Source organism: Podarcis melisellensis (assembly GCF_964234715.1).
Source record: "Podarcis melisellensis genome assembly, chromosome: 4".
NCBI lineage: Eukaryota > Metazoa > Chordata > Lepidosauria > Squamata > Lacertidae > Podarcis > Podarcis melisellensis.
In genome coordinates, this window is record NC_138531.1 from 103,527,440 (window position 1) to 103,552,378 (window position 24,939).

Sequence of the window (24,939 nt, forward strand, 5' to 3'; positions counted from 1 at the left end):
GTATGTATTGCCGTCACTGTTTATTGCTGCCTCTGAGTGGTGAATTGTGACTGCCTGATGAGGAGGCATCTCTGCACATTCCCTGGCTCTGGGAACAACTGTTTCTTGCCCTGATGACTGCATGTCAACGTGGGGTTCCATAGGGCTCAATCCTACCCCCCATGTTGTTTAACATCTACATGAAACCGCTGGGTGGGGTTTGGAGTACATTGTCAGCAGCATGCTGATGACACTCAGCACTGTTTCTACTTTACATCTGCAGGTGAGACAGTGTGGAAGTGCTGGGCCGTTGTCTTGCCTCGGTAATGGACTGGATGAGAGCCAACAAACTGAAGCTCAATCCAGATAAGACTGAGGCAACTGTTAGCTTGTGCTTCCTTAGACTAGATGGGTGGGAGGTGTTAGAATTCCTGCTCCATGACTGCAATCATGGGATTGTTATCTATTACATGACGGTATATGTTTTGACTCCACAGAGTGGGAAGTGACGGAGACAGGATGTTTGTGTTCCGTGAAGTGGGACTGTTGTCCTTTGTTCTTTTTCTCTTTGCTGTCTGATGCTAGAGAGAGAGGGAGCTGTGTTGCAGTGCTCCGTGTATGTTTATATGTAAATAAAGTAGATTAGCCAGAATGCTGAGTTGCTGAGGTCTGTTACACAAGTTGTGAAGACTCTGCAGAGCCCTAAGTGTGCCGGTGTCTGTTGGCACCAGTCGCTGTGATGTTTGGGCTGAAGAAAGCGTTTGAAGCTCCCGAACGATCGACCAGGAGGGAGGGAACATGCCTTGGGCATGTGTCTCTACCAGGGTCCTACTCGAGTGTAGGATGAGCTCCTGACAGGAGGTTGCCTGCTCTGGATGGGGTTACGCTGCCCCTGAAGGAGCAGCTTTGTAGCTTTGGGGTCCTCGTGGATCCTTTGCTGTTGCTTGAGGCTCAGGTGGCCTCGGTGGCCTGGAGTGCCTTCCATCAGCTTCGGTTGGTGGCCCAGCTATACCCCTATCTGAACAGGAATAGCCTAATTACTGTAGTCTATATAAATAAAAAAATGTCCAGTAGCACCTTAAAGACTAACTAAGTTTGTTTTATGCTCTGTTACCCTCAAGGATAGATTACTGCAATGTGTTCTGTGTAGGACTGCCTCTGAAGACGGTCCGGAAACTTCAGCTGGTGCAGAATTCAGCAGCCAGTTTGCTCACCAAGCAGGACGGTTTGAGAATATTAAACCAATCCTGGTCCGACTGCACTGGCTTCCAAATAGTTACTGGGCCCAATTCAGAGTGCTGGTTTTGACCTATAGATCCTTAAATGGCTCAGGACCGCAATACTTCAAGGAACGTCTCTTTCCATATGAACCTACCTGGACCCTGAAATCATCTTCCGAGGCCCTCCTTCGTGTGCCTCCTCCTCAAGAGGTCCAGAGGATGGCAACACAAGAATGAGGCCTTCTCTGCAGTGGCTCCCTGTCTATGGAATGGTCTCCCCAGGGAGGTTTGCCTGGCGCCTTCATTATACACCTTTAGGCACCAGGCAAAAACATTCCTCTTCAACCAGGCCTTTGGCTGATTGACATCTGATGCTCTTTTAAATGTGTTGGGGGGGTTATTGACTTGTTTTCCTTTTGTTCCAATTATTTATTTGTGTTTTTATCCTATATTTTCGTCTGGTGAACCAGACTGAAATCTTCAGATGAAGGGCCGTCTATAAATTTAATAACTAAATAAATAATATGTTTGCTCTCTGCCTTGTATGGTTTGTTTACATACAGCTCATGGGATGGTTTTGAAGGATGTTGTGTGAAGCTGAGTGCACAGCTGTGCTGACTGGGGCTAAGGGGAATTGTCTTCTCAAACATCTAGGGTTTCCCAAACTTGGGTCTCCAGCTGTTTTGGACTACAGTTCCCATTATCTGCAACCACTGGTCCTGCTAGCTAGGGATGATGGGAGTTGTAGTCAGCTGGAGACCCAAGTTTGGTATACACTCATCTAGGGGAAAACACCTTGCAGGAGGTTGTTCCACTATGTGAGATCTGGCCTCCTAGCTCCAGGCACTCTCCAGGGGAAGAAGAAAACAGTAGGATTATTGACCGAGATTGGTTGTCAGTTAAGATGTTTTTAAACATTTGAAGAAATAAAAGACCTATTGACGGATTGGATGCAATATCACCAGATAAATGACGTGTTTAAGGAGGATAAAAAGAAGAAGGGTTTTGATACAGTAAGATCTAGGTTCAAGATAGAATTATTGGATGATAAGAGGAAAATATTATCAAAAACATCTAAATTACTATTGGAATGGCACACTAAGGATGAGGAGCTCAAAGGGGTGATGAGACAATAGGCTAAAGATTTTGGATATAATATTCAGTTAGAATCTTGGGAAAGGTTGTGGAAGGAAGGCATGCAGTGCACTTAAAGAAAATGTTATGAAAATAATGTATAGATGGTATTTAACACCAGCCAAACTTGCTAAAATGTAGAAGACAAGAACTAATGAGTGTTGGAAATGTAAAGAAAGGGAAGGTATCTTTTACCAGACGTGGTGGACTTGCAAAGAAGTAAAGGCTTTCTTGGAAATGGTATATAATGAGTTAAAGAAAATGTTTTAAAATACTTTTGTTCAAAAACCAGAAGCTTTCTATTGGGTCTAGTGGGTGAAGAAACACCAAGGGAAGATAAAAGACTATTCATGTATGCAACAACTGTGGCAAGAATTATTTTAGCCTGTAAATGGAAACAACAAGAAGTACCAACGAAAGAAGAGGGGCAGAGGAAGATGATGGACTTTGCAGAACTGGCGAAGCTGACGGGAAAAATCTGAAACCAGCACGATCAAGTATTCCAAAAAGATTGGACTAAATTGATACGATATTTGAAAGATCATTGTAAGCAATTAAGATCACTAGCAGGGTTGTCTGAAGACTTGTAATGAGACATTTCTATCTTTCTCTATTCATTTAAATTTTAGAAATATTCTGTAATGAGTGTAATTAGAATTGGAAAATGTTTAAATTGCAATGATATAAAGGTTAATTTTGAAAGCCATGAGGTGGGTGGGTGGGAAGGAAGTCAATAGGGTCTTAGAGCCAAGGTGGTATAGCGGATGTGAATGTATAATATTAAATGGAAAATATATAAAAATCATATTAAAAAAGAAAAGAAAACATCACTTCAAATGTTACCATCCACACCTGCCTCAGGTGGAGAGAGTCTAGTCACCCACACACACAAAGATAGGACCATCACCTGGGACTTGTACCACCTGTTGGATACAACTAGAGCTGACTGACGTCAAAGTAGCATTTGCCTGAAAAGGAAGTACTCATATGACCTCATTGTTGCTGTTAGTCATTATGCGGCCACCCGCCAATAAAATTCGTCGACCAGCAGTTCCCAAACTTTTCCAGGACGCCATCCCCTTGGTTCCATGAACTCACCCCCAGTGCCCCTGCCCTGTAAAAAGCGTCATTCACAACAGTGGCTTGCAAGACCCACCAAGGAAGACAAAAGCAGAATGAAATTCAGGACAGTGACAATTAATTGCACATTTGTTCGAAATCCAATTGAAACCATTTAGCTGAATTAATCAACAAAACTGATGAACGTCCCAATTAGCTAAGCACCGCAGACCCCCTGTTTTTTGAAAGCCAAGCCACGGACCTCCTACTTTTGAAAACGTTGACATCTTGGTGGTAGTTTTTGTTATGTGAATGGGGCCACAGACCCCCCCCCCCAGGTGGGTTACGTGGACCATCAGTTGGCAACCACTGGTCTAGGCAGTTTAGAAAAGAATAGAACACCTGGATGGGTGAAAGGTTGACGACTGCACTGGACCCCAAACCCTTGGCTCCGAGAGATGCTTCTGGAGGGAGTGGGGAGGGGAGTTGAAAGGAGACCTAAGCAGGATGACAGCGAAGGAAGACAGGCAGGCTTCACCTAACTGAAAGCGATAGGAACTAGAAATGCAAGAAGGCAATCATGCATATAAGCGGTATATAAATAAAATGATTTTAATTATAATTAATGATGATGCAAACCGATGTGGGTATTTTTTCCTTTTCTTTTGACAAGCAGCCTTGATCATTTGCTCCCATGTGGAAAATACAGGACTCAGAGTATCAATGCGACTGGACTGCCCCCCCCAAAAAAAACACACACACACCCTGCAACAATAAATGAAAATACATGTGTGCATTGATTTGCAAAATAAAATGACTTATGTCAGAGGGTGCACAGTCCTATGGAGTCCATGGTCATTTCTTAATAAGCATAAAGGTAAAGGTAAAGGTAAAGGGACCCCTGATCATTAGGTCCAGTCATGACCAACTCTGGGGTTGCGGCGCTCATCTCGCTTTATTGGCCGAGGGAGCCGGCGTACAGCTTCCGGGTCATGTGGCCAGCATGACTAAGCCACTTATGGCGAACCAGAGCAGTGCACGGAAAAGCCATTTACCTTTCTGCCAGACTGGTACCTATTTATCTACTTGCACTTTGACGTGCTTTTGAACTGCTAGGTTGGCAGGAGCAGGGACCGAGCAATGGGAGCTCACCCCATCACGGGGATTCGAACCACTGACCTGATTGGCAAGTCCTAGGCTCTGTGGTTTAGACCACAGCACCACCCGTGTCCCATCTTAATAAGCATAGCCAATGTTGTTTTCTGTGGGGACTCAGGGGGACACATACCCCTAAACATTTTGTGAATCTAAGTTTGGCCTCATTGAGGGGCAGTATTTCAACAAGAGTAGGAAAATGAGAGTACCTCTGAACATTTTTTAAGAAGAAAAGGATTGAGCATAGCTAAAAGCTGTCTCTCAGGTACATTTAAAAGTCACTAAACACCCACAGAGTTTTCTCTCCGAACTGGAGCTGTCATTTCTGGTCTCAGACTACTCCACCCCCAACTAGGGCTGGAGCATATGAATGAACTTGCCCCATGGATCAGTCCCACCATGCTAAAGTGAGTGCATTCTGTAGTCAATGAAAAGATGGGTGAGCAAGGAAAGGTTTACCACCTTGAGCTCCTTGGAGAAAAAGCTGGGATGTGACTGCATCATATGATACTATACAATATGATAATCTTTATTGTCATTGTCCCATACAGAACAACGAAATTGAAAGAAAGAAAGAAATCTGCATAAGACATTCAAAACCAACAAGCCTACTATCCCAGCTATCCCAACCTGGTTAGCCCCCTAAAAACTCTGATTTTTAATTACAATATACTCCCATAGAGACTCCTTACAATGCATTTAAAACTAAAATCGCCTTTGGATAGAAACTGTTTCTCAGGCAGCTAGACCTAGTCTTTATAACCCTGTACCTTCTTCCAGAAGGCAGAAGCTGAAAGAGATCGTTTCCGGGGTGTGCACTATCCTGCACTATCTCTGCAGCTTTCTTATAGCACCTGGAAGCGTAGAATTTGATCCAAGGTGGGAAGAGTGCACCCAATTATTTTCTCCGCAGTCTTTACAACCCTGGGCAGCATTGTTTTTTCCCTGACCGTGCAACTCCCAAACCACACACACAGACCATAAGTTAACACACTCTCCACAGTAGAATGGTAAAATGCCATAAACAGGTCCTTTGAGAGATTGTTTTTCCAGAGGATTCTCAGAAAATATAAAAATCATGGTTCAGGTCATTGCCATTCCATGTCAGAACTTCTTCCGATGGAGAACCCTTCCAAATGCCTTGAGGATCTCCTTGGTCTTGATGCTGTAGATGATGGGGTTCAGCAGAGGAGGGACCAGGAGATAGATGTTGGCCATCAGGGAGTGAACCAGAGGTGGAGCATGCTTGCCAAACCGGTACACCATAGACAGGCCGATCATTGGAGTGTAATAGATCACAACGGCACAGATGTGGGAGACGCAGGTGTTCAGGGCCTTGAGGCGGCCTTCCTTGGAGGCCATGCTCAGCACGGTCTTGAGGATCATTGTGTAGGACAGGACAATGAACAGGGAATCGAGGCCGAATGTACAGAGCAAGACAAAGAGCCCATAGAGGCTGTTGACAGTGGTGTCTGCACAAGGGAGCCGGATCAAATTGGGGTGCAGACAGTAGGGGTGAGCAAGCACATTGGACCTACAGAATGGCAGCCTCCTCAGGAGAAGAGGCAGTGGGGCCAGCAGGATAATGCTCTTTGCTGCAATCCCTGAGCCTATCATGGCAATCCTGAAGTTTGTCAGGATGGTGGTGTATTGCAGAGGGTTGTAAATGGCTATGAAGCGGTCCAGGGCCATCGCCCAGAGGACCCCTGAATCCATGATGGAGAAGCAGTGGATGAAGAACATCTGGCTGAGGCACGCATCCAGCCCAATCTCCTTAGCATCAAACAGGAAGACGCCGATCACTGTGGGGAGGGTAGACAGGGAGACCCCGAGCTCACTCACAGCCAGCATGCAGAGGAAGAGGTACATGGGCTTGTGGAGGCTCTTATCCTTCACAATCACTAGGAATACAGCACTATTCCCCAAGACAGCAACTGCATAGGCAAAGCAGAAAGGGATGGAGACCCCGATATTTCCAGCCTGAAGTTCTGGGATGCCCGTGAGGAGGAATGTAGAATGGAGGGAGCTTTGGTTTCTGAGCAGCTCCATGGTGAGCGATCAAGTTCTCCGATTCAGCAGCACCTGGATGGACATAAGGGAGGAAAAGGCCTCATCATCAACATGGGAGCTTCATGGAATCATAGCTATGTAGAGTTGTAAGGGACCCCAAGGGCCATCTAGTCCAACCCCCTGCAAGCAGGCATCAGAGCTAGAGCATCTTTGACAGATGGCCATCCAATGAAGAACAGTCCATCACCTTCCAAGGGAGTCCATTCCACTGTTGAACAGCTCTCACTGTTTACTCAGCAAAAAAAATTCCTTCCAGTAGCACCTTAAAGACCAACTAAGTTAGTTCTTGGTATGAGCTTTCGTGTGCATGCACACTTCTTCAGATACACTGAAACAGAAGTCACCAGACCCTTCTATATAGTGAGAAGGTGGGGAGGGGTATTACTCAGAAGGGTGGTTTACTCAGCATCGCCTTCCATGCAATTTGAATCCATTTGTTTTGGTCGTGCTCTCTGGAGCAGCAGAAATCAAGCTTACTCCTGTCAGGAGTTCAGCCTACACTCGAGTAGGACCCTGGCAGAAACTCATGCCTGACTGGCATGTTCTCTCCTGGTCTTTTGTTTGGGAGCTTCAAAAGTTTTCTTCAGCCCAAACATCACAGTGACCAATGCCAACCGACACCTGAACATAGGGATCTGCAGAGTTTGCGCATCATGCGCATGACAGACCTCAGCAACTCCATGTCTAAGTGGTGGCGGCTGTTTTTTGTCCTGACACTTTCAATGGGAAAACCCACGTTTTACCAGTGAATTGGCGCAAACAGCAATCCACTTGCTCTGATTCAGCAGTGAAACACAAGTTTTTCTTGGGGTAGAAGTCAGGACACACAAGAAAAAACCTCGCTCAGACGTGGAGCTTTAAAACCTTGGTCTGGATAAAATCTGAGTAAACCCTAATACTGAAGCATCTCAATACTCAGTACGTTTCTGAGCACAATTCAAAGTGTTGGTGCTGACCTTTAAAGCCCTAAACAGCCTCTGCCCAGTATACCTGAAGGAGCATCTCCACCCCCATTGTTCTGCCCGGACACTGAGGTCCAGCTCCGAGGGCCTTCTGGCGGTTCCCTCACTGCAAGAAGCTAAGTTACAGGGAACCAGGCAGAGGGTCTTCTCGGTAGTGGCACCCGCCCTGTGGAACACCCTCCCACCAGATGTCAAAGAGAACAACAACTACCAGACTTTTAGAGGACATGTGAAGGCAGCCCTGTTTAGGGAAGCTTTTAATGTTTATCAGACTCTATATTTTAATATTTTGTTAGAAGCTGCCCAGAGTGGCTGGGGAAACTCAGCCAGATGGGTGGGGTATAAATAATAATAATAATAATAATAATAATAATAATAATAATAATAATAAAATAAATAAATTACACCCTCTTTTAAAAATCCCAATAAATAATGGGTGCCAACAGACATCCCAGAAGCCACTCTGGAAGAGGAGGCAGAAGAGCTGCTCTGCTCTGCAGGAATTTGGAGGAGCCTTGTCCCTGAACTCCATCATCTTGGGAGAAGCCAGGGAGAAGCATTTCTAGCTGGGGCAGCAAGTACACAGGATTCAGTTTTTTTTAAAGAAAGTGGGCGCATCTGGCCCATTTGACCCCCTACCTGCCACTTGCAGCACTCCAGAGCCACAGCCCTTGAATATTCAGGCCCATTCCATACCTCGGCAAGGTTCTCTATTATGGCGATTCTGGGCTCATCTAGACTTCTGCTTGTCCTGTGTCTAGAAAGCACTGGCCAGAGTGGATGAGCCCTGAATCCTGGATCAATATCCCTGAAGCCGGAAGGCAGTTTGTGGCAACCTTCTCTGATGGAGAACAAGTTCCACCTGGAGCATAAAAAGACCCATCTGGATGGAAGCGTTTTAGTCTCTGCTGACGGCCAGGAGAAAGATCCAGTCATGTCAGAGGCTCAGCTGTGTAAAGATTTATGCTGCTTTCTTGGGAATCCCTGGAGAGGAAGGAGATGAGATGTCCCTCTTGCAGCTTGCAGGGCACCAAGGGGCACTAAGCCAAGAGAGACACTGGTGCTGAGCACCATCCTCCCACAGCAAACTAGGTCACAGCAGCTGCAACCATGCAATTACTGAGTTCCACTGTCTTATCTGTACATTTTAAGCATTGGCTATGTGAAGTGGCTAATTAGCTGCAATACTATATTGGTGGTTGCACCAAGAGAAATATGAATATTGAAATGGCCAAAATATTGGGAAATTTTGGAACAAGAAGGGGACAAACTGAAATTGCAGAGTTTTGAGAAATTAAAAGATAAAGTGCGAGACTGGCTTCATTATTATCAAATAATGGAGGTTTACAAGTTGGACAGGAAAATTGGCTTCCAGGTGGAAAAATCAAAATTGGAAACAGAATTGTTAGAACCCAATACTAAGAATTTGTCAAAAATGTATAACTTGCTGTTGAAATGGAATACACAGGATGAAACGGTGAAATCAGCCATGATTAAGTGGGCACAAGATATTGGTCATAACATTATGTTTGCTGACTGGAAAAAGTTGTGGACCACCGGTATGAAATTTACGGCATGTAATGCCCTAAGAGAGAATATTATGAAAATGATTTATAGGTGGTACATGACACCAGTCAAGCTTGCAAAAAATTTACCACTTATCTGATAATAAATGTTGGAAATGTAAAGAGACTGAAGGTACATTCTTTCACCTTTGGTGGACATGCCCAAAGATTAAGGCTTTCTGGGAAATGGTATATAATGAAATGAAAAAGGTATTTAAATATACCTTCCTGAAGAAACCAGAGGCCTTTTTCCTGGGTATGGTCGGCCAATTGGTGCCAAAGAAGGATAGAAGTTTCTTCATGTATGCTACAACAGCAGCAAGAATACTCATCGCAAAGTATTGGAAGACACAAGATCTACCCACCTTGGAAAAATGGCAGATGAAGGTGATAGGCTATATGGGACTGGCAGAAATGACTGACAGAATTCGAGACCAGGGAAGAGAGACAGCGGAAGAAGATTGGAAGAAATTTAAGGACTATCTTAGGAAACATTGCAAAATTAATGAATGTTAGAATGACGTTGGTTTAGAAATTATGTGGTTTCCAGCTGTAATGGTTAAGTAAAAAGAAAAGAAAGGTTAAAAACTAAATGAAAAATAAGGGAGAGGATTTGCTGAATTAATAATCAGAAATTGGAATACAGAAAGGGGAGGTATGAGGAAGTCGGGGAAGTAAGGTATAAGAAAATAAGGGACTGAAATTATACTTGTTTTTGTTTTTTTTTGTTTGTATTGTTGTTTTGTTTTGTTTTTATATAACTTTTGAAACTTTAATAAATATCTATTAAAAAAAAGAGAGAAATATCAATATTGATTTTGTTTGTTTGTTTATAAGAAAACCCCTACTGGATCAGGCCAGTGGCCTATCTAGACCAACGTCCTGCTCTCACAGAGGCCAAACCAGATGCCCCAATGAGCAGGACCTGAGCACAAGAGCCACTCTCCCCACCTGTGATGTCCACGCTGCCTCTGACAATGGACATAGGAGGTAAAAGGTAAAGGTAAAGGACCCCTGGACAATTAAGTCCAGTCAAAGGTGACTACAGGGTTGTGGCACTCATCTTGCTTTCAGGCCGAGGGAGCCAATGTTTGTCCACAGACAGCTTTCCAGGTCATGTGGCCAGCAAGACTAAACCGCTTCTGGTGCAACGGGACACTGTGACAGAAGCCAGAACACACGGAAACACCATTTACCTTCCTGCCACAGTGGTACCTATTTATATACTTGTGCTGGTGTGCTTTCGAACTGCTAGGTTGGCAGGAGCTGGGACAGAGCAACAGGACCTCACTGTGCTGGTCCGGGGGGGGGGGGGGTTTACCGTGAGCCGCAATCAGAGTCCGGTCCTGGGTCTAGGGTCTGGAGACTGTCCACCAAGGGTGAAGCGGGGTTCAAAGCAAGAAGCCGGGCATGGTCAGGAACTCTGGAAAAACAGGTCTGGGTGCTGGCAGAAACAGGTTTCCAACGATGTTGCTCCCGCAACCTGGGACTGGGCTGACTGGCCTTTATCTCTTCTGGGGCCTAGGGTGGTCCCAGCCCACAAGTGACTCGCCTCTCATGGCCCTAAGGCGAGCACTCCTCCTGATAGAACTTAGTTCCCTCCGCCTCTCTGCCCTGAGCCTCTGCAGCTCAGAAGAGGCTGGAGGGTTACTGGACCCAGAGACTGCCTCACCTTCCCCTGGGACAGGGCTGGGAGAGACGCACCTGTAGGCAATGGGTCCTCAATCACCCCCGGAGCCAGAGTGGATTCATCTGGTATCTGCTCCTGAGGATCCGGCACAGGTGTGGGCCCTTCAGATTCAAGCCCCTGCCCCGGCTCAGCCGGCCCTGGAGGCGGGGACTCCTGTGCAGGCTGGGATTCCTCCAGTTCAGCCTCTGAATCAGATTCCCAGGCCATCACACTCTGGACATTGAGTAGATTCGAACTGCCAACCTTCCAGTCAACAAGCCCAAGAGGCTCAGTGGTTTAGACCACAGCGCCACCCACTTCCCATACAGCATAACCAATTCTGATGACCCTCAGGGTCCCTTCCAATTCCACAATTCTATGATTCTATGAATGCACAGACTGTTTGGATTCCAATGTAGATGAACCTGAAGACTACTTGGACATAGACTTCAGTGTGCTTGCTAGACTGAAAACCAGAAGAGGAGCATGAGCGATGCCACCATCTTCTCTCTGGTAACATAGATTGGAATGAATGTGTAGTGCTATTGAGCTAGCTATGACTAGCAATTGAGCTATTGAGCTAGCAATGGGCTATTGAGCTAGCAATGATAGCAATGTTTCATGGTCGGAAGCAGCGTGAGCTGCAGAGTGAGCTCCTCTCCAGAATTATTCTGTCATTACAAGGTGCATGTAATTACAAGGTGCATGCCTGGAGGCGGTTGGAGGATGGATGGCGGCTAATGGATTGAAGTTGAATCCTGACAAGACAGAACTTCAGAAGAGCATGATCACTCGTGCCTAATGATCCTTCCACTTCTACCCCAATAACCAGGTCATCAACATTGGTTAGGACCAGATCTAAAATGGCTGCTCCTCTTGTTGCTTCTCCCACTTTCTGGACAATGAAGTTGTCTGCAAGGCCAGTGAGGAATCTGTTTGACCTTATGCTCTTGGCTGAGTTTGACATCCAACAAATATCCGGGTAATTGAAGTCCCCCATTACTACTATCTCCCTTCCTTTTGCATGCTTGGCCATCTGTTCCAGGAAGGCATCATCTATGTCCTCTGTTTGGCTTGGGGATCTGTAGTAAACTCCCACAATGAGGTCCCTGTTATTCTTCTCTCCCTTAATTTTGACCCAAATGCTCTCACTTTGGCTTTGAGGTTCTAAATCTTGGATCTCTTCACAGGTATACACATCCCTGACATATAACACCACTCCTCCTCCTTTCTTGTCTGGTCTGTTTCTCTGAAATAGATTGTATCCCTCCATTATTACATTCCAATTGTGGGACTTATCCCACCAGGTTTCAGTGATGCCTATTATGTCATATTTGGTCACCCAATTTCTCTCTTCTGAACTTGAGAAGTCGCTAACACTCTGGGGACATTGCAACACTCTTTGCCTGTTGGGATGCTGCCAGGGAGACAGGGGCATCAGGCAGGCCCCCAGTTGTCTCCGGACGACCACCGGTCTCTCATGGAACAGTGTCAGTCAATTAGTGACACGAGCCTCAGAGACATTCCAAGACCCGTGCACACCCTTTCAGCAGAATCTCCATGACAAAAGATGCAGACAGGAGAGCATATTTACAGCTTTATTCAACGTAGATCAGAACAAAGGAAAAACATGACTGCTTGCCTCCATGTCCAGGAAAACAGCTGGAACAAAGGCTATATACAAAACGGAAGTTCCCAGCAGACAGCTGGAAGTAAACAGGCATGTGACACACAACAGCCTGTTCCCTTTTAAGGTGGAACGGAACTATATCCTAACATCCTCCCCCTTTCTGTGTAGCCTGTAGTACCTGTGGTTCAACCCAATTGCAACCTCTATACATAAATCTTAAGTTGTTCTCTGTTAACAACCTTAGACAACAGATCTGCAGGAATTTCATTTCCTGGCATGTAGGACACCTGAATGAGTCCTTTCTGAATACACTCTCTTGCACCATGTAACTTAATCTGCAAGTTTTGGTTCTTTGCTTGCAACTCTCTGAGTTCAGCAAAGCTAAACAGGATCTATTGTCTTGATACACTTGTATAGGACATTTCACAGAAACTCTGATGTCTTGAAACAGTTGCATCAATCCATTCACCATCCATGAGTGAAAATGACAGGGCATTGAGTTCTTCTTCCCAGGAACTTAGGCTTACTGTCGTCTGTTTCTTGCACAGCCAGTCAAACAGACAGTGGCAATCAATAAACTGCCATATATTTGGGGAACCTGTTTGGAAAGCTCTTTGTCTACCCTAACCAAATTTGGCAGGATTCTTTCTGAGATCAAGGAACGGGTTTTCATCTACTTTGGGTCACAAAGAGATGCCATTTTCAATCAAGATGATGGACTAAACCTTCCAAAACTGCCCTGATTTATCCACTGCTCTGTTATATATTCCCTTCTGGACTCGCTCTGGACATCAGAACAGTCTGCGAACACAGCCATGTCTGCGTTGCACAGGGAATGTCTTCACGCTGCACCCAACTGTGTACAAACACTATAGCTCTTAAGCACATTCTTCCCCTCAAAGAATTCTGGGCCTCACAGTGTTACCATTCCCAGCAACCCTTTCCAAATCACAGCACCTTCCGGATACTTTGGACTACATCTCCCATCAGCCACAGCGAATCATGTTCTGCAATCTGGAACAGAATCTGCATCAAGAAGGACATCTCCCTGCCGACCTTGATGCAACTGATGGCGCAAAACATCTCGGGGGGACCAGATTCGGGGGAAACTGTTCTATGCAAATAGAATGATATTGAAGCAAGCAAATAAATAAACAGCTAGCAGAGTCTGTGTACACAGCAGAGTGTTAATGTGCATGGTGGCCCATAAGATTGATTTCCCCCATGTGATTTTGTGCATGTTCATCCACAGATGAGTACCTTCAATCATAGCTGTCAACTTTTCCCTTTTCTAGTGAGGAATCATATTCGGAATAAGGGAATTTCCCTTAAAAAAACGGGAAACTTTGACAGCTATGCCTTCAACATTGACTGCCATGTTTAGGGAAGCTTTTAATGTTTAATAGGTTATTGTATTTTAGTGTTTTGTTGGAAGCAGCCCAGAGTGGCTGGGAAAACCGAGCCAGATGGCTGGGGTATAAATATTATTATTATTATTATTATTATTATTATTATTATTATTATTATTATTATTATTCAGTGAAGAAGAAAAATGCCCAAACAATGCATTTTGGTTCATCCATATCAGGTCTTTGAGCTTTCACAGCCAACACCCACCTTGGGCATGATGAACATCAGCAACAGCAGGTATGTCCTTTGCGTGTGGTAATATTTCATTCTTTTGCTAATTATGCTCTTTTATTTCTTTACAATAATCTTTATTAATTTAAATCACACACATATGCAAAGAATCTACAAAGAATCTACAATCTCACACCACAAAAAGAAAATCAAGCAACCAAGAAGAAGAAAAAGAAGAAAACACAGAAAAAAGAAAGAAGAAAAGGCAGATCCACATGCACAAAAAACCTCATTCTTCCCAACTAAACACTCATATAAAAAAGACTTCTGACAAAAAGAGTCTTCCAATCATTCTCATTGTACTGTTTATACTGCCATAGTTTTCTTCGCACAGTTTTATATTCTTTAATTATGCTCTTTTAAATGTGCATTCTATGTCTTACTTCCTTTAGCAACATTCTATTTTGATTTTTTTAAGATAAAACTTTTGTTTCCAGTTAAATAGGTTGCTTTGAATGTATTCTTGACTTTCTCCAGTAACTTTTTATTCTGGGTTGTTTTACTTGATCTTTTAATGTCGGTTGTTTGAGATTTTCTTTTTCCTGAAAGTATAAAGCGGTGTGGATATGAATAACTCATCATCCCTGCAGTTTTGAGAGGAAGCAGTGGGGTGATCTGGTCAGGCCTTGCAATGGCTCCCATGTTTCCCAATTCACCCAGCGAGTACTTGGCTCCATCTCGCCTCTCTTCTTGCCTGGTTCCACCTGAAGTCTTTCCGTGGCAGCAGGTGAGCATCTAAGGCCACTGGTGCAGGTGAACAGAACAGAACCACCTGCCCATGGAAAGCTAGAATGCCAGGGATAAGGGCACCTTCGCCACAACCTGCTAGATTTCCATATATCAGGGGACCTCTGACTCATTTGATCCTCCACCTGCCCTCTCAAATGCTTTGGAGCAGCAATCCTTGCCTACTCTAGCATAGCCATACTTCAGCAACACTCTCCATGACAGCAAATGGATCCTGGATTATTACCCCTAAAGCCAGAAGGGAATCTGCGACAAGCTTCTCTGATGAAGAACCAAGTTCCAAAGTGGAATATAAAAGGACTCTCTCTGCTGGTGTCCAGGAGACGGATCCAATCCTGCCAGAGGTTCAGCTGGAGGAAGATTTATGCTGCTTTCTTGGGAATCCCTGGAGAGGGAGGAGAGGAGACTTTCCTCCTGCAGCTCTCTGGGACTCCAGAGGACACCCAAAGGAGACTCTTCCGCATTGGGCAGGGCAGGTGCTGGGCACCATCTTTCCCCAACAAACGAGGTGCCAGCAGCTGCGGCCTCAACAACAGTAGTCAAGGCTGTGAACCAACTCTGTGTGTTTCTGTGTGTGTCAAGGCTGGAGGAGAGGGAAGCAGGCAGAAATGCCATAAAAGAAGTGAACGGCAGTGGAATTCCAGCCTTTCATTGCCTAGTTTACAAACATTTTAAGGAGTGGTTATGTGAAGTGCTTAACTGACAGCAATGCTTTACATTTAGTTACATGCAAACACTTCATGCCGTCCTCTGGTCCATGGGCCTAAATGGGTCTGCCAAGGCTCCCTATTGGGCCATGAGGCTGAATAAGCCACCTGTCCATGTTTGACATCAGGTGCAGGGCAGGTAAAGGTGCAGCTATGCCAAAAGGAGGCTTGACAGACCCTGCTGATAGACCTCCTGTGCAAAGCCCCACAGAGCTTACTCTCCCTTCTTCCTAAGGTCCCAGGATAGGTTACAACATTGAAACACAATATTTCAAAAACAGATTAAAACAACCTCCAGTTTCACATTTATTATGCTATTTTTGTGATAGACAAATGACACGAGAAAACTTGGTATACTTATTAGTATAACATCATTCTTGTTCGTAAAACCAAATAAAGACAACAACAGCCACCTCCAGTTCTTTTGCCTTTGCCTGCACAGTCTGAGATTGGTGTGTGTGGCTCACGAAAGGGAAAAAGAGAAGCCAGAGAGTGTGAACTAAGGCAGGAAGAAGCCCAAAATGGAACTGAGCATCAGAAACTTAAGCCGGAGGAGTTGAGATGGGTGGCAGATTTGGGACAGGCAAGAGCCGTGCAAGAAGACCTTGTTGTTGATACAAAGACATCGCCCAGGTTCCAGAAGGAAGATAATATTGAAGCCCTTCCCCCCAGTTTTGAATTTTGATCTTAAAATCCCTAATGCTGAGTGTATAATTACTCCAGATCTCAGTTTAATTTAATGCAGAGACAGTGCAAGGCCTGTGAAGAAAGTGACAAGTATCGCATCTCGCCCAGAGATTATTTTTTTGGGAATTAAAAACAAATTCTGAAGATGTACCTAGCAACACATCTCAATGATTGGGACCAGAACTTGCAACACCTCCTATCTGCCCACAGAAAGGAAGGCCAAGAGAGCCCTGGCTTAACTCCTTTTGAATGTCTTTATGGATGCAACATAAGAGGTCTTTTGGACACTGTCAAAGATATGTGGGAAGTCTTATTATTAAATTTATATACAACCCTACACCCGCAGGTCTCAGTAGATGCTCAGAAGCTGATGCTTCCACAGAGTCAGGCCATGTGATCCAATGCACAGACCCTCTGCAGAACATACCTTTCTAGTACCATTTCACAATGACATGATGCACAACAAGGAAAGAATAGAAATACGAGCTTGTAAAGAATCTACTCTGTGTGTGGATGTGCTTTAAGAAATGCCAGTAACTTCTGAAAAGGGGAAAAACCAAATGGTCACTCAACTTCCCTCTGCTGAGCTTGCGAACCCATAAACGCTCTTGAGGATATCACAACACACTTTAACACTTCAGATCAGTCTCTGTTGAGACAAAAACCTGCTAAAGGCCTTGCGGATCTCTTTGGTTTTGATGCTGTAGATGATGGGGTTCAGAATGGGAGGAACCAGGAGATAGATGTTGGCCATCAGAGAGTGCAGCATTGGAGAATTATGCCTGCCAAACCTGTGTGCCATGGAAACACCGATCATTGGTGTGTAATAGAGCACGACAGCACAGATGTGGGAGACGCAGGTGTTCAGGGCCTTGAAACGGCCTTCCTTGGAGGCCATGCTCAGCACGGTTTTGAGGATCATCACGTAGGACAAGACGATGCACAAGGAATCGAGGCCAAATGTGGAGAGCACAACAAACAGACCAGTTTGGTTATTGATGGTTGTGTCTGCACAGGGGAGCTGGATTAAATTGGGGTGCAGACAGTAAGGATGAGCAAGCACATTGGACCTGCAAAACGGCAACCTCCTAAGGAGTAGAGGCAGTGGGGTCATCAGGAGAACACTCCTCAAGGCAATCCCAGATCCCAACAAAATGATCCTAAGGTTTGTCAGGATGGTGGTGTATTGCAGAGGGTTGTAAATGGCTATGAAGCGGTCCAGGGCCATTGCCCAGAGGACCCCGGAGTCCATGATGGAGAAGGAGTGGATGAAGAACATCTGGCTGAGGCACGCATCCAGCCCAATCTCCCTGGCATCAAACAGGAAGAGGCCCAGCACTGTGGGGAGGGTAGACAGGGAGACCCCCAGCTCACTCACAGCCAGCATGCAGAGGAAGAGGTACATGGGCTTATGCAAGGTCTGATCCTTCACAATCACTAGGAGAACAACGCCATTCCCCAAGACAGCAACCGCATAGGCAAAGCAGAAAGGGATGGAGACCCCAATATTTCTGGCCTGCAGCCCTGGGATGCCAGTGAGAAGGACGGTGGGGTGGAGGAAGCTTTGGTTACTGAACAGCTCCATGGTGAGTGATCAAGTTCTCCCATCCAGCCGCACCTGGATGGACATAAGGAAAGAAAAATACACCATTATCCACATGGGAGCCTTTGGTGCCTTGGTTCTGCATTTTTGGGATGTCCATACCGTTCATGAGCTATATTTTTTTTAATCTTATTTATTTGGTAGCTCACCTTTTGGTCACCAAAAAAATAAAAATAATAAAGAACCCACACAATGACAGCAATTAATATTGAAGCATCACAAAAACTGTCTTTTAAAAAACTCAGTAAATCTAGCACTTTTGGGGGGAAAGTTGCTGGTTGGTTTGTTTGCTCTGCATTTGGACACCTTTTAACATATTTTAACCAAACCTTGCAGGATGGTTCCTGAGATTAAGGAGTGGGTTTTCATCTATGGTTGAATACCATAGACCAAAGAGCTATCACATGGAAGGTGGGGCAAGCTTGTTCTCTGCTGCTCCAGAAGGGAGGACCTGAATCAATGGATTCAAATGACAAGGAAGGCGATTCAAACTAATACTTCAGAAGAACTTTCTGGCGGTAAGAGCTGTTCAGCTGTGGAATGGATGACCTCACAAGTGGTGGACTCTCCTTCATGGGAGGTTTATAAGGACACCTTCTCCCCAACATACTTATTTCCTACAATTCAGAATGTCTTTTAAGAGATGGAGGACTTTGGGCACATTTGATCTTCCATCTGCCATCACAAATGCTTCAGAACAGCCACCTTTGACAATTATGGCACACTCTATACCTCAACAAGGCTGTCCATTATAGGAATTGAATCGTGGAGCAATATCGCCGAAGCCAGAAGGAAGTTTGTGGCAACCTTCTCTGATGAAGAGCAAGTTTCAAACTGGAAAAATAAAAAGACCCACCTGAATGGAATCTCCTTGGTCTCTGCTGGTGGTTAGGAGCGAGATCCAGTTCTGCCAGAGACTCCGCGGCAGAAAGATTTATGCTGCTTTCTTGGGAATCCCTAGAGGAGGAGGAGATGAGACTCTTTGCCAGCAGCTTGCAGAGACCCCAAGGGGCACCAACCCAAAGGAGACTCTTCTGATGCTAAGCACTTTCCTTCCTCAACAGAGCAGGTTGCAGCAGCTGCAGCAGCAAAAACAGCAGCCAAGGATGTGGACCAATTTTGTGTTTGTGTGTGGCAAGGGGAAAAATGATAGAGGAGAATGACAAGAAGAGAAGAGAATAACAGTGGGATTCTAGGTATTTATAACCTGTTCATAATTAAAAATGTGAGGTAATGTGAGAATTAACAGAAATACACTAGCTGGCATCCATCTGTCTTGAGGGACAATGGAGTGCGCCTCTGGGGTGAAGCCAAGCCACTGTGTTAGCGGCACCAAAGTGACCTCCTCAGGGTGCAAGCCTGGACAGTGTGTATGGAGCTCCTGGGCTACCCAGACGACAACACATTTCAGACTTGCTAATGTGGTCCAAAATGAAAGCAGAGCAAGATGCTTGGCTGCAGGAGTTGTCGGAAGAAGGAGTACAGGGAGCCACCCAACTGTCTTAGGGACTCCAGATTTGTGTGGGGTTTACTCTTGAGCCTTTTCCTCTCCTGAAGATGTCCCTCAAGGCAGAAGAGGTTTAAGACCAGAGTTTTCTTTCTCATAGATGCACTGCCTTCCCAGGTGGGTGAACCTCGCCTACCCTTCGCTTTCCTCTACAACATGTGCAGCTATATTTTGCCCACTGTGGGGCTTGAACCCATGTCCCGGAGATTAAGAGTCCTGTGCTCTACCAACTGAATTTGCATAAGCTGCCTTGAGTCCCAGTCTGGGGAAAAGGTGAGATATAAAGAAATAAAACAAGAACAAAAATTAACTGTTTCAGCAAATCCTTTCCATCTTTCTCAGTTTTTGTCCTATAATTTGTCTTGACACAATCTAACCTTATTTTTCCCCCTTTAGCCCATTAACCATCTATTTTTACTTAATTCTTCATAGCATTTCTGCTAAAGCCATATAACTTCATTCCAACATCCTTCTAATATTCATTAATTTTACAATGTTTCTGTAAATAATCTTTAAATTTCTTCCAATCTTCTTCCACCGACTCTTCTCCCTGGTCTCGGATTCTGCCAGTCATTTCCGCCAGTTCCATGTAGTCCATCAACTTCATCTGCCATTCTTCCCGGGTGGGTAGATCTTGTGTCTTCCAGTACCTTGCAATAAGTATTCTTGCTGCTGTTGTAGCATACATATAGAAAGTTCTGTCCTTCTTTGGCACCAATTGGCCGACCATGCCCAGGAGAAAGGCCTCTGGTTTCTTCAGAAAGGTATATTTAAATACCTTTTTCATTTCGTTATAGATCATCTCCCAGAAAGTCTTAATCCTTGGGCATGCCCACCAAAGGTGAAAGAATGTACCTTCATTTTCTTTATATTTCCAGCATTTATTATCGGGCAAATCGGGTAAATTTTTGCAAGCTTGACTGGTGTCATGTACCACCTGTAGATCATTTTCATTATATTCTCTCTTAAGGCATTGCATGCCGTGAACTTCATACCTGTGGTCCATAACTGTTCCCAGTCAGCCATCATAATGTTATGTCCAACATCTTGTGCCCATTTAATCATGGCAGATTTCACCGTTTCATCCTGAGTGTTCCATTTCAACAGCAAGTTATACATGCTTGACAAGTTCTTAATTTTGGGATCTAACAGTTCTGTTTCCAATTTTGATTTTTCCACCTGGAAACCAATTTTTTTGTCCAAATTATAAGCCTCCATTATTTGGTAATAATGGAGCCAGTCTTGCACTCTATTTTTTAATTTTTCAAAACTCTGTAGTTTTAATCTGTCTCCCTCTTGTTCCAAAATTTCCCAATATTTCGGCCATTTGGCCTCCATTTTGAGCTTTTTCTGAGCCTTCGCTTCCATTGGTGACAACCACCTTGGGGTTTTATTTTCTAGCAAGTCCTTATATCTTATCCAGACATTAAACAGTGCTTCTCTGACAATATGGTTTTTAAATGCTTTATGAGCTTTGACCTTATCATACCACCGTAAGTGGGGCTTTAAAGGTGGGAAGAGAAAGAGGCGGAAGTCAGACTCGGCAACGGCTAATTTGGAAGCAGTCACTGAGTGACTGAGCTCCAGAGTGATTTGTGTGTTTTGAGCAATAAACCTGAGTTAATTGCTGCCAGAGTTGTCTCGCTTCTTTGGGAGAGACCCAACCATCACACCCACTGGCACTGAGCCTTGACTGGCTTAAGAAACAATTGTAATTAAGTACTATATAGAAATTGCCTAAATGAATATGCATCACAGGTAAACAGAGCCTTTGCGTTTAGAGGCCAAACCTCCAAGACCAGGCATGTAGGAAGAAAAACCTTTGCCCCATCATGCACAGCGCTGGAGCTGCTTTACGGGGTTTCAGCCAAGACACCTTTCCAGCCTTGCCTGGAGGTGCCAAGATTAGAACCCAAGATCTTCTGTAATGCTCCGCCACAGAGCTGGAGGCCAGAGGAAGGGATGCAGGGACACCCAGAGAGCATCCAGCCTTCCAAAAATTATTCACAATTATGACTCAGTATGTGAACACTCATTCATTTATTCATTCATTTTGGGTTTTTTTATTACATTAATGTGCTATCTTTTCCTCCGAGGAGAACAAAGAAGTGTGCATGGTCCTCCCCCCCCCATTTTATTCTCACAACAACCCAGCGAGGGAGGTTAGGCTGAGAGAGGCAGTGATTTTTTTTTAATTTCTATTGGTAATATTCCTAATAATAATAATAAAACACAAGACCACTGTTCATGTACGCAATCACGGCAGCAAGAATACTTGTAGCAAGAAGCTGGAAATGCGAAACAACACCAACAATAACAGATTGACAAGCACTTATGATAGAATATCTCCAATTAGCAAAGCTGACCGGAAAAGTCAGGGGGGCCTCAAACCAGAAAGCATAGGGAGAATGGAAAATATTCAAGGAATATATAAGATTATACTGTAAAAATGATATCATCCTAGCAGAACTGGAATGATACTTGTGTACAATAAATAAATGGATTAATCATCTTAGCGGAATGTATGAAAAAAGATATAAAACAAAACTGTGTGATAAAATCATGACAACAGAAAAAGTGTAATGAGAACGATTGGAAGTTTCTTACAGAAAACTTTATTGGATAAGACATGATGTTGTATAAAAATTTGGTTCTTTCTTTATAATTTCTTTTTCTTTTTTATTCGCCTCCTTAAATTCTTTCTTTTTCTTTTTTTGTACTTAACTTTGTTATACTTACCTTAGTTGTATGATTGTATTTTAAAACAATAAATATTTATTTAGAGAGAGAGAGAGAGAGAGAGAGAGAGAGAGGCAGTGACCAACCCCCAAAGGTCAGCTTTGTGGCCAAGTGGGGGAGATTTGAACCCTGGTCCCTCCCAGGTCCTAGACAGATGCGCTAAGACTTGCCACACCACGCCTGTTCGATCTGCGTTTGCCGCTCATGAAAATATCTTGACAATTCCCTTCCGGATCTCTTTGGTTTTGACGCTGTAGATGATGGGGTTGAGCAGCGGGGGGACGAAGAGGTAGACGTTGGACATCATGATGTGGACCACGGGAGGGGCGCCCTTCCCAAATCTGTGCAGGACAGAGACGGCGATGATGGGGACGTAGAATGAGAGGACCGCGCAGATGTGCGAGACGCAGGTGTTGAGGGCCTTGCGCCGCTGCTCCCGGGACGCGATGCTCAAGACGGTCTTCAGGATCATGGCGTAGGACAGAACAATGAAGGTGGAGTCCAGGCCGTAGGTGAAGAGGACGGCGAAGAAGCCGTAGATGTTGTTGACAGTGATGTCGGCACACGCCAGGCGCATCATGTCCGGGTGGAGGCAGTAGGAGTGGGACAGGACGTTGGACTTGCAAATGGGCAGACGCTTGATGAGGAACGGGAAGGGGAAGAGCATGATGGTGCTCTTCAGGACGATGGCCAAGCCGATCCGGGCAATCCGGGGGTTGGTCAAGGTGGACGAGTACCGGAGAGGGTTGCAGATGGCAACAAAGCGGTCGAAGGACATGGCTAGCAGGATCCCTGACTCCATGAAGGAGAAGGAGTGGAGGAAGAACATCTGGGCCAGGCAAGCATCGAAGAGGACGTCACTGAGGCCAAAGCAGAAGATGGCCAGGACCGTTGGGAGGGTGGAGAGGGAAACCCCCAAATCGTTGAAGGACAGCATGCACAGAAAGAAATACATGGGCTCGTGGAGCCGCCGGTCCCCCCTGACGATGGCGAGGATGGTGCAGTTGCCAGCGATGGAGGCGGCGTACAGCAAGCAGAAGGGGATGGCAATCCACAAGTGGAACTGCTCCAGGCCTGGGAAGCCAGTGAGGTGGAAGGTGGCAGGCTGGAAGCGGGTGAGGTTGAGCTCTTCCATGCACCCCTTCGTGGGCTTTGGATTTCCCTGGAAAGGAAACAAGAAGGACCAGGAGGCTTCTGGCCACGGGACAAGAGAGAGGGAAGCACATGGCAGGAGAGGAGAGTGAGGGGAGAGGGGAGAGGAGAGGAGAGAGAGGGAAGACTCCATCAGTGAGCTGCTGAGAAGAAGGTCAAGTGGGAAACATTGGAGTAACTGCTGCAAGGGTCTAAAATATAAAGACAAGGGAAGTCAAGAGAAAGTCAGAGTGGAAATCCAGGGAAGGAAGGAAGGAAGGAAGGAAGGAAGGAAGGAAGGAAGGAAGGAAGGAAGGAAGGAAGGAAGGAAGGAAGGAAGGAAGGAAGGTGCACTGAGTGGTAGGGGTGGCACTGGGGGGATACAGGGCCCTGGAGCCACTGTGCAATCTCCCCCAAAAAAGCTCAACAACTGTGGGCAATCTCTCCACCCCAGGCACCAGTGGGGTTTGCTACACTGATGCTCCTCTGCTCCAAGTCTAGAGATGGGGCATGAAAATGACCAGAAGCTCTCACAGCAGATAAAGACAGTGTATTGAAAACCATAGACTAGGGACAAAGAATCACAGAATTGTAGGGTTAGAAAGGTTCCCAAGTGTCACCTCACTCAACCCACTGCAATGTAGGAATCACAGCCAAAGCACTCATGAGGGACGGCCACCCAGCCTCTGCTTTAGAACTTCCACCGAACGACAGTGTGGGATTTACATATAAGCGAAACAAGCTATAGCTCAGGGCCCCACTCTCTTGAGGGACCCCCCAAAAATTAAAGAAAAAAACAACTGGATGTACATTTCCAAAATATAAAAAACAAATAAAATAAAACCTACATCCAGCAACCGTGTTTTGTGTTGTGTAGGCTCCTCTGATGTAAGCAATGGCCCCCGCCTACTAGCCTGCTCCCTCAAATATCACTGGTTTGCTCCTTTCTATATACAGGGTGCCTAAATTCTGCATGGGCTGGTTGCAGGGCAACATGTGCAAATGGCTTTAGATAACTATTATGTCCATAGATTACCATATAGCATATACGAGTATTTTGAAAGAACGATGTCAATCAACATCTGATGATCTCCTTCTACTGGTCCACAATATAAAGTGTCCTTTCATACTGCATCACGGTGTGGTACGCTGGTTTGACACCAACTGATAGGAAGTGCCTACAGAGGATGGTGAATACAGCACAAGATATTATGGGCTGTCCCGTGAATCCGCTGGATGAAATAGCGGAAGAACGTTGCCTCGGGAGAGTGAGGAAAATTCTCAGGGATGATTCACACCCTGGCTGGCACTTTCTTGATCGCCTGCCCTCAGGCAGAAGATATAGAAGCATGGTTAGTTGCACCAACAGGGTAAAGAACAGCTTTTATCCATGGGCTGTTAGGCTGCTTTATGAAAAGATAACAACAGGGCAACTGACTTTTGGGTTTGGTGGGTGGGTGTCAGTAAATGAGGGGAATTAAGACTAAGAGAGCTGAGTGGGGGGGGTGCTCATGTAATCTCACTGTATACAAGTTGTACAAGTGACAATCAAGTATTTCAATATTTCAATTTCAAAATTCAACACAAAAAACAGCGACTATTTGTTGTTGACAAAGGACAGCTGGACATATAAAGGGCCCCATTACCTTCAGGAGCTTAGGGCCTCATCAAACCTAAATCCAGCTCTGGTCCATGACCTTCCTCAGAGGTCCATTCCACTGTCCAGAGGCTCTT

General features: G+C 45.1%; 3 protein-coding genes across 3 annotated transcripts; all 3 read right to left on the minus strand.

Annotated features, from left to right (window-relative positions):
- Positions 1–5,651: 5,651 nt before the first annotated feature.
- LOC309369277 (olfactory receptor 51I2-like) lies at positions 5,652–6,596 on the minus strand (the record flags this gene model as incomplete). The annotated part of the gene is made up of 1 exon (XM_081910087.1): positions 5,652–6,596. One exon carries the CDS (start codon positions 6,594–6,596, stop codon positions 5,652–5,654), a length of 945 nt encoding a protein of 314 aa, XP_081766213.1.
- A 10,266-nt stretch (positions 6,597–16,862) lies between these two features.
- LOC309369273 (olfactory receptor 51F2-like) lies at positions 16,863–17,810 on the minus strand (the record flags this gene model as incomplete). The annotated part of the gene is made up of 1 exon (XM_081910084.1): positions 16,863–17,810. One exon carries the CDS (start codon positions 17,808–17,810, stop codon positions 16,863–16,865), a length of 948 nt encoding a protein of 315 aa, XP_081766210.1.
- A 4,315-nt stretch (positions 17,811–22,125) lies between these two features.
- Positions 22,126–24,939, minus strand: LOC309369281 (olfactory receptor 51I1-like). The gene is made up of 2 exons (XM_081910091.1): positions 24,852–24,939; positions 22,126–23,236 (listed from the first exon to the last, which is right to left on the minus strand). The coding sequence occupies exon 2, from the start codon at positions 23,207–23,209 to the stop codon at positions 22,277–22,279; it is 933 nt and encodes a 310-aa protein (XP_081766217.1). The 5' UTR covers positions 23,210–23,236; positions 24,852–24,939; the 3' UTR covers positions 22,126–22,276.